General features: G+C 41.3%; 1 protein-coding gene across 1 annotated transcript in view; it reads left to right on the top strand.

Annotated features, from left to right (window-relative positions):
• The window catches only part of HS6ST3 (heparan sulfate 6-O-sulfotransferase 3), a 401136-nt gene extending 392695 nt beyond the window's left edge, over nucleotides 1–8441 (top strand). Inside the window, exon 2 of the mRNA XM_068167933.1 lies at nucleotides 5528–8441. Within this exon, the coding sequence (XP_068024034.1) occupies nucleotides 5528–6233 (706 nt within the window). The 3' untranslated portion in view covers nucleotides 6234–8441. The remainder of the gene's footprint in view (nucleotides 1–5527) is intronic.
• Nucleotides 8442–12229: the final 3788 nt, after the last annotated feature.

The raw sequence follows: 12229 nt of genomic DNA, 5'->3' as shown, positions 1-12229 counted from the left end.
GGACTGCCTCCCAAGGGTTTCTGTTGACCATTCTCCAAAACAGACTAAAGTCTGCCTGTCAGAAGTCCAAGGTCTCAGTTTTGCTGACCCTGCTCTGTACTCCTCCTACAACTAAGAATCTATCATGTTGTGATGTCTATGCCCAAGATGGTCCCCAGCCATTACATCACTGACAAGACCTCTGTTCACAAACAGCAGGTCTAGCGGGGTGCCTTCCCTAGTTGGCTCCCTCACCAACTGTGTACCCCCAAGTCCTCTGCAGGACTGCTCTCAATCTCTTCATCCCTCCAGCCTGTATCGATAGCAAGGATTCCCCCAACCCAGATGCAGGACCTTGCACTTGGCCTTGTTAAACCTCTTGAGTTTCACACAGGCACACTTCTCAAGCTTGTCCATTTTCCTCTGAATGGCATCCCATCCCTCAGGTGTGTCAACTGCACCACTCAGCTCAGTGAACTCTAACACTGTTACTGCCTCTGAGAACTTGAGCTTCAGGATAAAACTGGGAAGCATAAGGCTACAGTTCACATAATGCAGACCCTTCTTAACCTTTGTCTTGCCACAGCCTCTGTTGCTTGCAGAAGTGGGCTGCCAGGCTTTCTTTTGCTTGGTATTTCAGACCTTTCCTTAGGACCATACTCACTTCCAGGACTAAAGCCTCTAACTTCTTGTCTCAACTTCTGACATAAACTTAACCAGGGCTTTTATATTCACTGCTACCAGGAAAAAACAGAATGTGGATGGTTTTCTGATACACCTGGCTTTTTCAGTTCTATTTGTTCTTCTTTCTTCTGCCTATTAGTGTCTTCCAAAATATTCTCCAGTGACTCTTCTTCTCCACCTCAAATATTCCTTCATCTCTGTGTCAGCTTCTATGAGTGGGCTGCTCTCCTTTTATGAAGTTCATTTCTCTCTGCACATAAAGTCCTACCTAATACTTTGACGGAAGAGGCAATAGCTTGGTTTTCCTCCTCTCTGAGCTTCTGAGTGCTGCAATCAGTTCTCCACATGAGAGGAGGACCAACAGAAAAGATACCATTTATCCTTCTTGCCCAGGAGACCCTACAGTTTTTGTTCTTGATGTGCAGTTATCCTTTGCATATTTAGTAAATCTGCCTCAGCTGGGATGTCTGTTCCATGGTGATAGAAGAGGCAAAATGCCCTAGTTTGGGATCACCTCAGCAAACAGCACAGCCTTCTCCTCTGAAATTAATTTCTAAAGCAGAGCAATACTATTGAAGGATTAAGGTAAGATTAGAGTATTTGTATTAACATACCTTGTAATGTGAAAGGAATACAAGTTCATAGGTTATAACCACAAGCTCATTTTAGCTTTCTATTAATTAAAGCTTTTCTTTGCCTAATACAAAGACTGGATTGCATGTGAGTGGGACTAGTGCCACACAAATTCCCAAGTGCTATATAATCCTACTGTAAACAGTAGTGTTCAGCCCACACTTCAGAGTGGTGCTTGTTTGGACCCTTTCATAAATCATCAGGCCCTTGCCCTGACCATCACAGTGCTTAGTATCTGTCCAAAAGATCAACTGTCCCATAATGGCAACTTTAATAACCCATCAATTTCAGTAAATTATGTTCAAAAGGAGATTGTTTAATCTGGGGAAGTTGCATAATTTTCATTTCAGGAGCTGACACCATAACTAGTGCCCTGGTGTTTGAAATGGAATCTGAAGTGTTCATACATACCTATGTGTTTGTATAGACAGTCACAAGATACGTTGGCAAATACACACTGCGCATTTGCTATGATTTTTCTTTCATTGACAGCTACAGATTACAACGTGAACTTTTACACATGCATGCTAATATAGACAATAATGATTTAGCTATAGATACACATTAGATATAATTTGTAATTTTTTATTATTATTTTGGAATGTTTTGTGTAAAACATCTTCTCACTGACACGCCAGTGTATTCTGCTTGGCTACCCCTTAAGCACTGAGGCTGCCTGTCAGCGGTTTGAGTAATCGATGATGAGAGTCCACTGAGATGAAGCCAATGTGTCCGATGAGTTCACTTTGCCAAACAGGGTAGCAGAAACTATTGCTTACTTCTTTGCTGAGTATTTCCCATAGTTGGTAGCAGTGGAGTTCAGCATAGCCATGTAAGCACGAGCATGGGCAATGCAAGGGTGCCATTTACACCAACAGGAACAAGTGCACACCTGTTTTCAGGGTGGCTCAGACATGTTCAGTATAGAGCTGACTTACTTTTACTGAACAGTGAAGAGAAGGAATACTGAAGGCCATCCCCAACTATCTATCTCTATGAACTGCTTCTTGTCTTATTATGAGATGACTCCACAGCCATTCCTAGTGTGATTGAACACTGTGTATTGGGCATTGAGAGCTCTGGAATGCTACTCTGTTTAATCCATAAATGTCAACACTTCAAAACAATATTTTTAATATTTCCCAACTGAAACAAATGTGCATGACCTATGTATTTTCACTGAGGTTATTCTTTCCCTGAAAGAATAATTTGTGCCCCAACTGCTGTGCAGCGTGCCCCAATCCCCTGAGTAGTGTTACAACAGTGTCATTTGGACAATGCCCAGAATCAGACAGAAGAAGTCCTAAGGTCTTCCGACCCCAGACTAGTTAAAAGGGTGATGGAGAGTCACGAACAGAGGTTTAAAGAGAAGGTTGTGAACCATGGATGCAGCGGAGATGGTTGCACTCTTAGTTATTAGTGTCAGAAACTAAATGTGTACCAGGCTGCTGCTAAAGGTTGTCTGCCAGATGAAGAAGCCATTCAGTCAATAACACAGGAAGGCGACACTCTGAAAGATGCACAAACCAGAAGCAAATTAGTCAGGATAATGGAAACAGATGCCAAAGTCACGAGGAGGAGCAGCGACAGGCTGGTGAAAGTTTCTCACCCAGTCTGCATAAGGGGAAGCTGCAGATGTTGTGCAGAGATGTGCTATTCTCATTTCCCTGCATTTGCTTCATACTCCTGTTCATTGCACATCAAACACACTTACATATCCAGGGATGAAATGGAAATGATTGATGCAAAGGAGATATTTTTATTAATTTCTGTTGCTGTGAGTCATACCCTACTGGGACTGCTAGAGGTGGGTGAGGAAAGACAGAACTGTTATTAGACGTATAAATAATTGTCAAGAACAACTTTTAAACCTGTTACTGAATATCAACATCCAAAGTTATCCAAAGAGGGGAGGGGCAGCAATACAAGGACTAAGCCAATGCCACGGCTCTGTCAGTGTAGATGTTGGCAACTGCCTGTGAATCTTTGTCTATTTATTTTCATTTCTGCTTCCTTAGAGCTTCAATCATTTTTTCTGTCACAACCCATCAGTGCCTGCTGGATGCTGCAACACTATGTTAGCACTCAGAACTGATGAGTGATAGCTTGGGCTGCCGCCTTATCTGCATGACATTAGTGAAATGTGTCCACTCTTTGTCCTGTTGATGGAAAGCAATTCTTAGTATGCTCTCATACATGCAAGGTAGAGTCAAGTTGAGATGAAGATCCAGTCTGAGAAGGCTGTGCTTAAAGACAATGCCTTTTACAGTGGAGCTATATTGCAGAGCACACAGGAGGCTTTCTGGTACTTTCTGCTCTGCAGGATTACTGAAGAAGGATTTTAGAAATACCAGTCTACAGATGATTGCACAATCCTTGGGTTCACTGTTGATGTGTAAGTAACTGAAGTGGACCAAAGCAGCTGAAGAGCAATTTGATCATGTGTGAGCAGCAGCCAGAAAATTCAAACTCCAAATTATTTCAGAAATACCATCCTTCTAAGTGTCATCTGATACTAACACAAATCATGGTTTCCAATGTAATAGTGAAAATGCATCCTTGATGTGTCCTATTTCATACCCTTTCACCTGTAACCTTTCTGCTGTCAAAGAATTCTTGAAACAGTTGTTCACATTAGTTCAAGAAATGGCCCTGTAGGAGAACACAGTCCCTAGTTTGACCTCATAACCTTATTCCAGAAAATATGTTATAGATCCTGTAGGTGGGGAACTCAGACTGAATAAGGACAAAGCATTCAGCCCTGTTTCCTTTTGCTTTGTCTGCGCTGGGGAATACATCTGCACTTTTAGGGGTATGTGGCAAAATATCTATTTTTGCAACAAACTTGAGGTTTATGGAGAAGTTACAGGGAATCTTTAGGAGCTGAAAATGAGTCATATCTGGGGGAAGAAAAAAAAAAAAAGTTAGTTATCTTGGAGATTGTTACCAATCTTGAGATTTTTCATTTATCTAGAGTTAGTTCTTGTATGAGCTGGCCCTAGCAAAGTGTTGATTTGTTTACAGGGTAACTTGTTTTCGGCAAGCTTGCCTCTTGCTTACTTGCTGTAGGCTCAAGAAAGAGTACTGAGATCAGACTTTTATTAAAGAATCTTAGGACTCATGATTTATTAATGTATTGTCTGCAGTCAGATGAGTCATGCAAACTCACAAGGTATTTTTATGCCAGACTGTGTGTTAATTTTAGTCATGAATCTTCTGCTGGTTATTCTAGCTGCCAGAAATACGTATTTTGATTTCATGTTGTCTTTATGATATCACTCTGCTCTGTAATTCAGGTGAGTTGTTACTGAATAAACCATTTCTCAGTAAAAAAAACCTCAGTCTGAGAAAATCTACTTGAAGCTTCCTCAATTGCAATTCATTTCAGATTGCTGTAAATAGATGTGCAAACTGAATCCAGTAGCTAAAAGATGAACTGACAATGCGAATTCTGAAGTTATTTGCTCCATTTGAAATCAGTATTTGTTTGCTGTCTCTTTTGTACTCTTGATAGGTGAGGCTGAAGAATGATAATTTTTATTTCAACAAATGTTTTTGTACTACATGAGTGTAACTAATTTCAGTCAAGCACTAAAATTAAGTCACATGAATGGATTTTGGGTGTCTCATTATCTTCCCTCCAACCCATTTAATAGTGGGGTTCTTCTTAAGCAGGTGGCTTATGCTAGTCTTCCACATGGTGTTATTTTTAGCATTCGCACTACCCACATCAAATTGCTCATACTTCTCTTGTATTCTGACCAAGCACTATGGGGATTATCATCTTGTGCTTTTTGTAAGACATGCATGTCTCAGTCCAGAAGAGAAATGGCAAGATTATATAAATCTCTTTTCCCGCTGTTTCTGAGAGTTAACATTTTGAAGTAGAGGGAAGCACACTCCAGTTAATTGGCTGGTTTCTACATAAGTAGCTACCACTGAACAGGTGGTACAGTTGACAGGTTAAAGTGTTTCCATTTCTCTAATTGCAATGTTTCCTTTCTTACTTCCTTTCATCTCTCTCTCTCTTTCTCCCAATTTACCATGTATTTTATTCACCATATTTATGAAGCTTTAAGATTTTTACTGTCTCAGACATAGCCCCGTAAACTGCCCATATTACACTGGGAAAAGTGAAAGGAGTGGTAGCAGTGGTTGATAATTGTTTTATTGGAGACCAAAAAAGTGAAATCCACTGAATCTTAAAACTGTGTTTAATGTTATATTTCAGGAACTTCTATTACATCACGATGCTGAGGGATCCAGTTTCACGGTACTTGAGCGAATGGAAACATGTCCAGAGGGGTGCAACGTGGAAAACTTCCCTTCATATGTGCGATGGAAGAAGCCCAACACCAGATGAGCTGCCTACCTGTTACGAAGGTGATGACTGGTCTGGAGTCAGTTTACAGGAATTCATGGACTGCAGCTACAACTTGGCCAACAACCGCCAGGTGCGCATGCTGGCAGACCTCAGCCTGGTGGGGTGCTACAACTTGACTTTTATGAATGAGAGTGAAAGAAATACAATTCTCCTCCAAAGCGCCAAGAACAATCTGAAAAACATGGCCTTCTTCGGGCTGACGGAATTCCAGAGGAAAACCCAGTATCTCTTTGAGAGGACATTCAACCTGAAATTCATTTCCCCTTTCACCCAGTTCAATGTTACGCGAGCCTCCAACGTGGACATCGGTGAGGATGTGCGGCAACGGATAGAGGAGCTGAATTTCTTGGATGTGCAGCTGTACGAATATGCAAAGGATCTGTTCCTGCAGCGCTTCCAGTACTCCAAGCAAGAGGAGCATCAACAAAACCGGCTAAAGAGGCGAGAGGAGCGACGGCTGCTGCGAGAGCAGAGAGCTCACCAATGGCCAAGGGAAGAGGCAGTAGAAGTGGCTGTTACTGAAGATTATAATAGCCAGGTCGCAAGGTGGTGATGCTCCTCCCATCTTGACTAACCGATGAGAGGATCAGAGGTTTGTGCAGTTGGCTACCTGGGAGTTAGCCAAGGAAGGCCTGCTACTTTGGTAAATGAGACCATAACTACCCCTCCTTGTCTCAATTTTTCTTGGTTTCTGCCAATGAGGAGATTTTTTTTTTCTCAATAGGCTTTGAGTAGTGTTATTGAATGGCAGTAGAATAGATTCTTGTCCAAAAAGACTTTCTTCAAAGCCCTAAGCTATGAGGATGTGTTGAAGAGAGAGCTATATCCTTCGTGTTAACAAGTGTACCCTATACAATGTGAGCTGCCAAAACTTGTAGCGACATGAATGAAAAATCAGGGCAACATGCCTGGTTTGGTTCCTCTGTAACAGGAGAGCTGGTTTACTTTGCACGGTCTTTTGCAACTGTCATGCATAGCTTTCTAGTGAATGAAATGGAGGAAAGTACATTGCCCTTCTAACTTCTATATGCCATGTTTTGATTAAGGGAAGAATTGCCGAGATCATTAAAAAGAAACTAGGAAAATGTGGGATTGGGGCATTGCTTGTTCTGTTCTGTTAGCAAGCAATCAGAGATGATTTATAAGTGAAGTGATTGAGGGGTTAACTTCTTTCTCTACAGATTTGAGAGTACCAAAGCTAGTCAGGTAGTGTGTGGCAACAGGAAAGCATTGAAAAAGGAGGTCCACATGGCAGCTGAACACATCACAGAGATTGTCTGTCTGGAGGCACTGGAATCAGCCTTTGCATTCACAAAAGGTGAAGAGGGACCAATCAAACCAAAGGGATGAGGAAAGAGAGAGCAGGAAAAGCTTAAATATTAGTATGACATTTTCCAGATTTGCTGTAAAAGCCTGGAGGAGATACATTGTCTGTGAAGGTAGGCAGGTTTATGATATTGCCTGTTAAAATGCATTGATGCAAGTGAATACAATGTAAATTGGTTTTCTCTCCAAATATGGTAGTGGATAAGGAAAAACAGCTTTCATTTTTATAGGATACAAAATGGATATGTGGGAAGTCTTGATATTTATTACTCTGTATGGAGATTTTTTTGTAAATTTATTGGTTTCATGATGAGAGATCTGTATGTGTTTTTCTTCCTTGTCTAGAAAAATATTCAATGGGTTCTTCTTCCACATGTTGCATTCTTGTGGCTAAACTGCATCTATTTTTCCAAGATTTTATGTTGTTCCATTTGTAATAGTGTAATTTTTAAAAGAGGGTCCTGTGCACCATAGATCTTTTGAGAGAGTTTTTTTCCTTCTTCTGGCATAAATGTAAAGCATTAGGAGGAAATTTCTCTAAGTGCCTCAACGTGGCTGCTAAATCGAGATGCTGAAAGTATATTCTTGCATGCATGAATGGCTTTTACCTTATAGATTTGCTAATTAGAAATCCTGGAGTATCTGATGTGGATGCACCTTTCTCATTTATTTTCAAAATTTGAGATTTTTATCCAGAATCACAGAATGACAGGGCTTGGAAGGGACCCCTGGTGATCATCTAGTCCAATGCCCCCACCAGAGCAGGTTTACCTAGAGCAGGTTACGCAGGACTGCGTCCAAGAGGGTTTTGAATGACTCCAGAGATGGAGACTCCACCACCTCTCCAGGCAGCCTGTTCCAGTGCTCTGATATCCTCAAAGTAAAGAAGTTCCTTCTCATGTTTAGATGATATTTCTTGTGTTCAAGTTTGTGCTTATTACCTCTTGTCCTGTTATTGAACACCACTGAAAAATGACTGGCCCCATCCTCCTGACATACACCCTCTAAGTATTTATAAGCACTGATAAGATCCCCCCTTGGTCATCTTTTCTCCAGGCTAAAAATCCCCAAGTTCCTCAGCCTTTCTTCATAAGAGAGATGTTCTAGTTCCCTAATCATCTTTGTAGCCCTTTACCCTCTCAAGTAGTTCCCTGTCCTTCTTGAACCAGGGAGCTCAGACCTGGATACGGTACTCCAGGTAAGGCCTCACCAGGGCAGAGTAGAGAGGCCACCTTAGCTGCAAGGAGCCCCAGTCAGAAAAAAGAGGCCAAATATGAAAATTTGTCCCTTCATTTCCAAGTTGTTGGTGGGTTTTTTAGTGCATACAGTATCTTCTTCTGCTTGCTATGCACAGTATCAGATACAGGATCAGATAGGGGATACATTAATATATTAAACTTAGAATATCATAATGGCTGTGAAGAATTGAAGAGGGTTACTAGGATGATGTTTCATTATTAATGTAATTTATTAGCAGTATGCTGCTTTATGACTGATTGCCAGTGTGCTACTTTTGGGTTAAGTAGCAGTAGGTTTTGGTCCCTGATACCTGTTCCACTGATGTATTGTGTGTATCTCCTCCCATGTCTGCATTCAGAAGGGAAAACATGGGACTGCAGATCATTGTTCTCCTTCCTGAGCATGGGATGCCTGCCTTAGAGAAGAGTGAGGTGATCTCTAGACTCCCTGGACAGAACTCCTTGGATCTCCACCAGCAGGAAGAGGTGCCTCACTCATATATGGATGCCTGCCTTCAGACATGTAAATTAAAATGTTTGTGGTCTAGGACTGAAGCTCATTCTGGGTGTCTTTGCTGCAGGACAGCAAAACCACAAAGAGCTAAGCCTGACTGGTATTATTGCAGCTTTAGCACATTGCAGGTAATTCACAGTGATCTGATGCATACCCACTGGTACTGGGCCTTCAGGCTGGGCTGGCCCTAGGCCTGTGGAGGGAAAGAGCTTTCTGGTTGGTGATGCAGGGAGGATGGAGAGCTGTAGCATCTCTTTGACTCTTGGCCTATTGCTTCATCTTGTAGATCTTGCAACAAGAGAGAAGAATGCCTTTGGCATCTGATTCTTTAGGATTTGCAGGTGTGTTCCTTGTTTCCATCAATACAAATGGCTGCTGATGCTAGGGCCCCCCCCAGCAGAGGCAAGGTGAACAGTGATGCAGAACTTATCACTGATGAGTGATGGGAGAGGCAAGTGTTAGGCACAGTGCAGAGGTTTGGCAGGACTGTACAGGAGAGAAGACAGCTAGGTTGCAGGAAAGATGCAAAGCCAAATTCACCTTAAGGAGGATAAGTGAGGAAGTAGAATCAGTCCCAGTCCATCTTTTTCTTCCTAAGTACAAAAAAAGTCCCCTTCACCACATCCCTACCTTTTCCCTAGCAGGCCACCTCTTCATGGCAATGAGGGCCTCATTTTTTATTTAGAAAATGAAGTGTTATCTTTTCAGGGGAGAGGAGACAGAACTCAGAAATTATTCCCTGGAGCCTCAGCAGTGAATGTAAGTATCAGTTTCAGCTGTCTAAGCACACCAACCGTTCTCCAGACTGTTCCTTCTGCCTGACACAAAACAGAGCCTAATGAGGAAAATCAAAGCAGTCTTTGGGCAGTTTACATTAGCTTTTATTAGTTTAGCAATACCTTAATGCAATGCCTAACCTTTTTGTCAGTCCTTCCCAGGAGACAAGATTAGGGTCCTGAAGAGCAGTTAATGTGCTGTAGCATCTACGGTAAATGGATTTGCCTTAACACTTAGGATTTAGTGAAATTTGAAGTTGGTTTGTTCTTTGGAGTTTTTTCCCTGGAGCCTGGGTTGCACATAGCCCTGGTTGTGCAGCAGTAGTTGAGGGGGAAGCAGCCAGTGAGTGAGATCTTGCCCATAGCCCCTGGGACTGAAGGACTCTGCATTTCCTTCCCAGCTCCAGCACTAAACCCAGCAAAGTCACTGCACCAGCAATACTGTTTTTCTTAGCAGAATTTCCAGGCACATGACAAATGAAGCAGTTTGGAAATACTTTCAGGCTGACTTCTAAGACACAGGCTTGCAGCTTTTTTCCTCTTGGGCACTACGCCCAAAATAATGTAACGCAAAAGCAGAATAAAGGCCCTGGTTCATATCTCTGTTATTCCAGGTTTTCATTGCTCTGACAGCCCAGGCTTCACTGTAATTACACTGGCTCATATAAGATCAGAGCACAGCATGTTTCTTTCAAAACCTTTGCAAGCAGCAACGCTATAGGATTTCTGTCCATCTTCCTAGCATTATTTTGTTGCTTAAACACGGCAATTTGGCTTCTGCTTCTGTGGTGCCGAAACAAATCTCATTCTTTTGTAATGGAGATGTACTTGCTAATCTCTCCCATCACAGCCTCAGCACTGGCTGCCTTTTCCAGTTATAGTTCACTGTAGGCTTGGAGCAGAGAAACATCCAGTGTCATTAAAACTTGTTCTGGTAATTTGCTGTCTAGTCCAAGAAAGGCCCATTGCCTATGGGCCATACTTTACTAAGGAATGAAAATTTTCCACTCTTTCCTGCTCATCAGTGCCGACAACAGAAAACTTTTTCACCACCAGGAAAGAAAAAATACCTCAGCATTTCTAATGTTGGGTATTCTTACTGCAGTTTTGTTATTAGTGAGACTGCGATATCCTTGCTAGCTATGCTACCGAGCGTGCAGTAATTATTTGCAGTTCACTAAAAACAAAAGTACAGAACATGAAAGAGATGTAAGTCAGGTCCAGAGCCACACTTCCTAACTGCAACATATCTGTTCAACCGAAGCAAATGACAGGTCATGTCATCTTTGCATCTGGAAATGTTTCAGATTTGGTGTCCACTGCTAAACAGGGAGGGTTCTTAACCTGGTCTTCTCATTAACATTTGTTTCTTTCTGCTTCCTCCAGGGTCCTTGTATCGCACCTGCCATCTTGTATCAGTTATGAGCACTGGTGTTATAAAACTTAGTTCACTGACACATTTTTTCCCCTACCTTGTTGTTCCCCTCGTATATGTGTAATTACTCCTTTTCTTGATCTGCATAAGGAATATCTTGTCTCCAGGCTGGTGGAGACTACCCTGTACAAGAAGAAAGTTACAATAATATGATTCTGCTGGACCAGATTTCTGTATCCTCCCTACATATAGCAAAAGCATGCTCAGAAAAGGTACCTGAGTTGCACTGAAACACTTCTTTCTAATACTTTCTTTGTTGATGTTTTGTGGAGGGAAATGGTTTCAATAGCCTGCAATGTCCTTGGCTTTCTTCTTGGCCATGTCACTAGCTCTGTGATTTCAAATTAATGTTGGAAGGGAAAAAAACAAATTAAGAGTTCCCATCAGTTGCCATATTTAAGATGGAAGGGTAAATTCATAGGCTGTAAATTATCTTATTCTTTAGGAATTTTCCTTCTATTTATGTGCAATAATGTGTGTGAACTCTGCTACTAAGAGATTGTATTGTGAGTAACCATATCTAATTTTATTCCTATTTACAGGATAGTTTGTAGACCTAGGGATTTTCATTGATGTAAAGCACAATTTAATGAATTATTTAATGTGTTTAACCACTGTGATGTCAAAAGCAGCTGTTTTCATATATTTGTTGGTGGTTTTCTGTAAAATGCTACTCATTAAGAAACCTGTTAAAAATGAAGAAGTTTTATTGAACATTGTTGGGTCCATGAATTACTTATGAGCAACAAATAAATATTGCTTTTTGAAATACTAAAGGTACCATCTTACCTGTACAGCTACAAAAAAAACCCTAAAAATGCTTCTTTCAGGCGAGTTTCAAGTGCTAATAAAGATCCACTGTGACTATAATGACATTTTTTAAACAAAATGAACATAGAGAAAAGCATGTATTTAATTATGTTGGGGCCTGATACCAAATCTTTTGATTCCAATTCACTTTGGTGGGATTTATCTCAGAATGAATTAAGACAGGAGAGTCGAGACTTGAATAGTCACCAGCACTAATTCAAGTGACCCCAGTGTTAGAATTTCCATACTTGGATTGAATTAATACTTAAGTATGCAAATAGTGGTAGTGCCTTCATGGGACTTCATTCCTACTCCAGTGACACTGAGGATCAGTCCAAACTATCAGTATAATCTCACGAGCTGCTGAGAAGAAGGATGAGAAGCTGCAGTCTGTTGCTGCTCTGTTAGCTTCATATGCATGTTCTTACATCTTCTAGGGGTGTGTGGACA

The sequence above is a fragment of the Melanerpes formicivorus genome, unplaced genomic scaffold, assembly GCF_026170545.1.
Source record: "Melanerpes formicivorus ecotype bairdi unplaced genomic scaffold, bMelFor1.0.p_v2 SCAF_1, whole genome shotgun sequence".
Classification (NCBI taxonomy): domain Eukaryota; kingdom Metazoa; phylum Chordata; class Aves; order Piciformes; family Picidae; genus Melanerpes; species Melanerpes formicivorus.
Note: the sequence above shows the minus strand (reverse complement) of the source record. Positions and strands in the feature narration are given on the sequence as shown.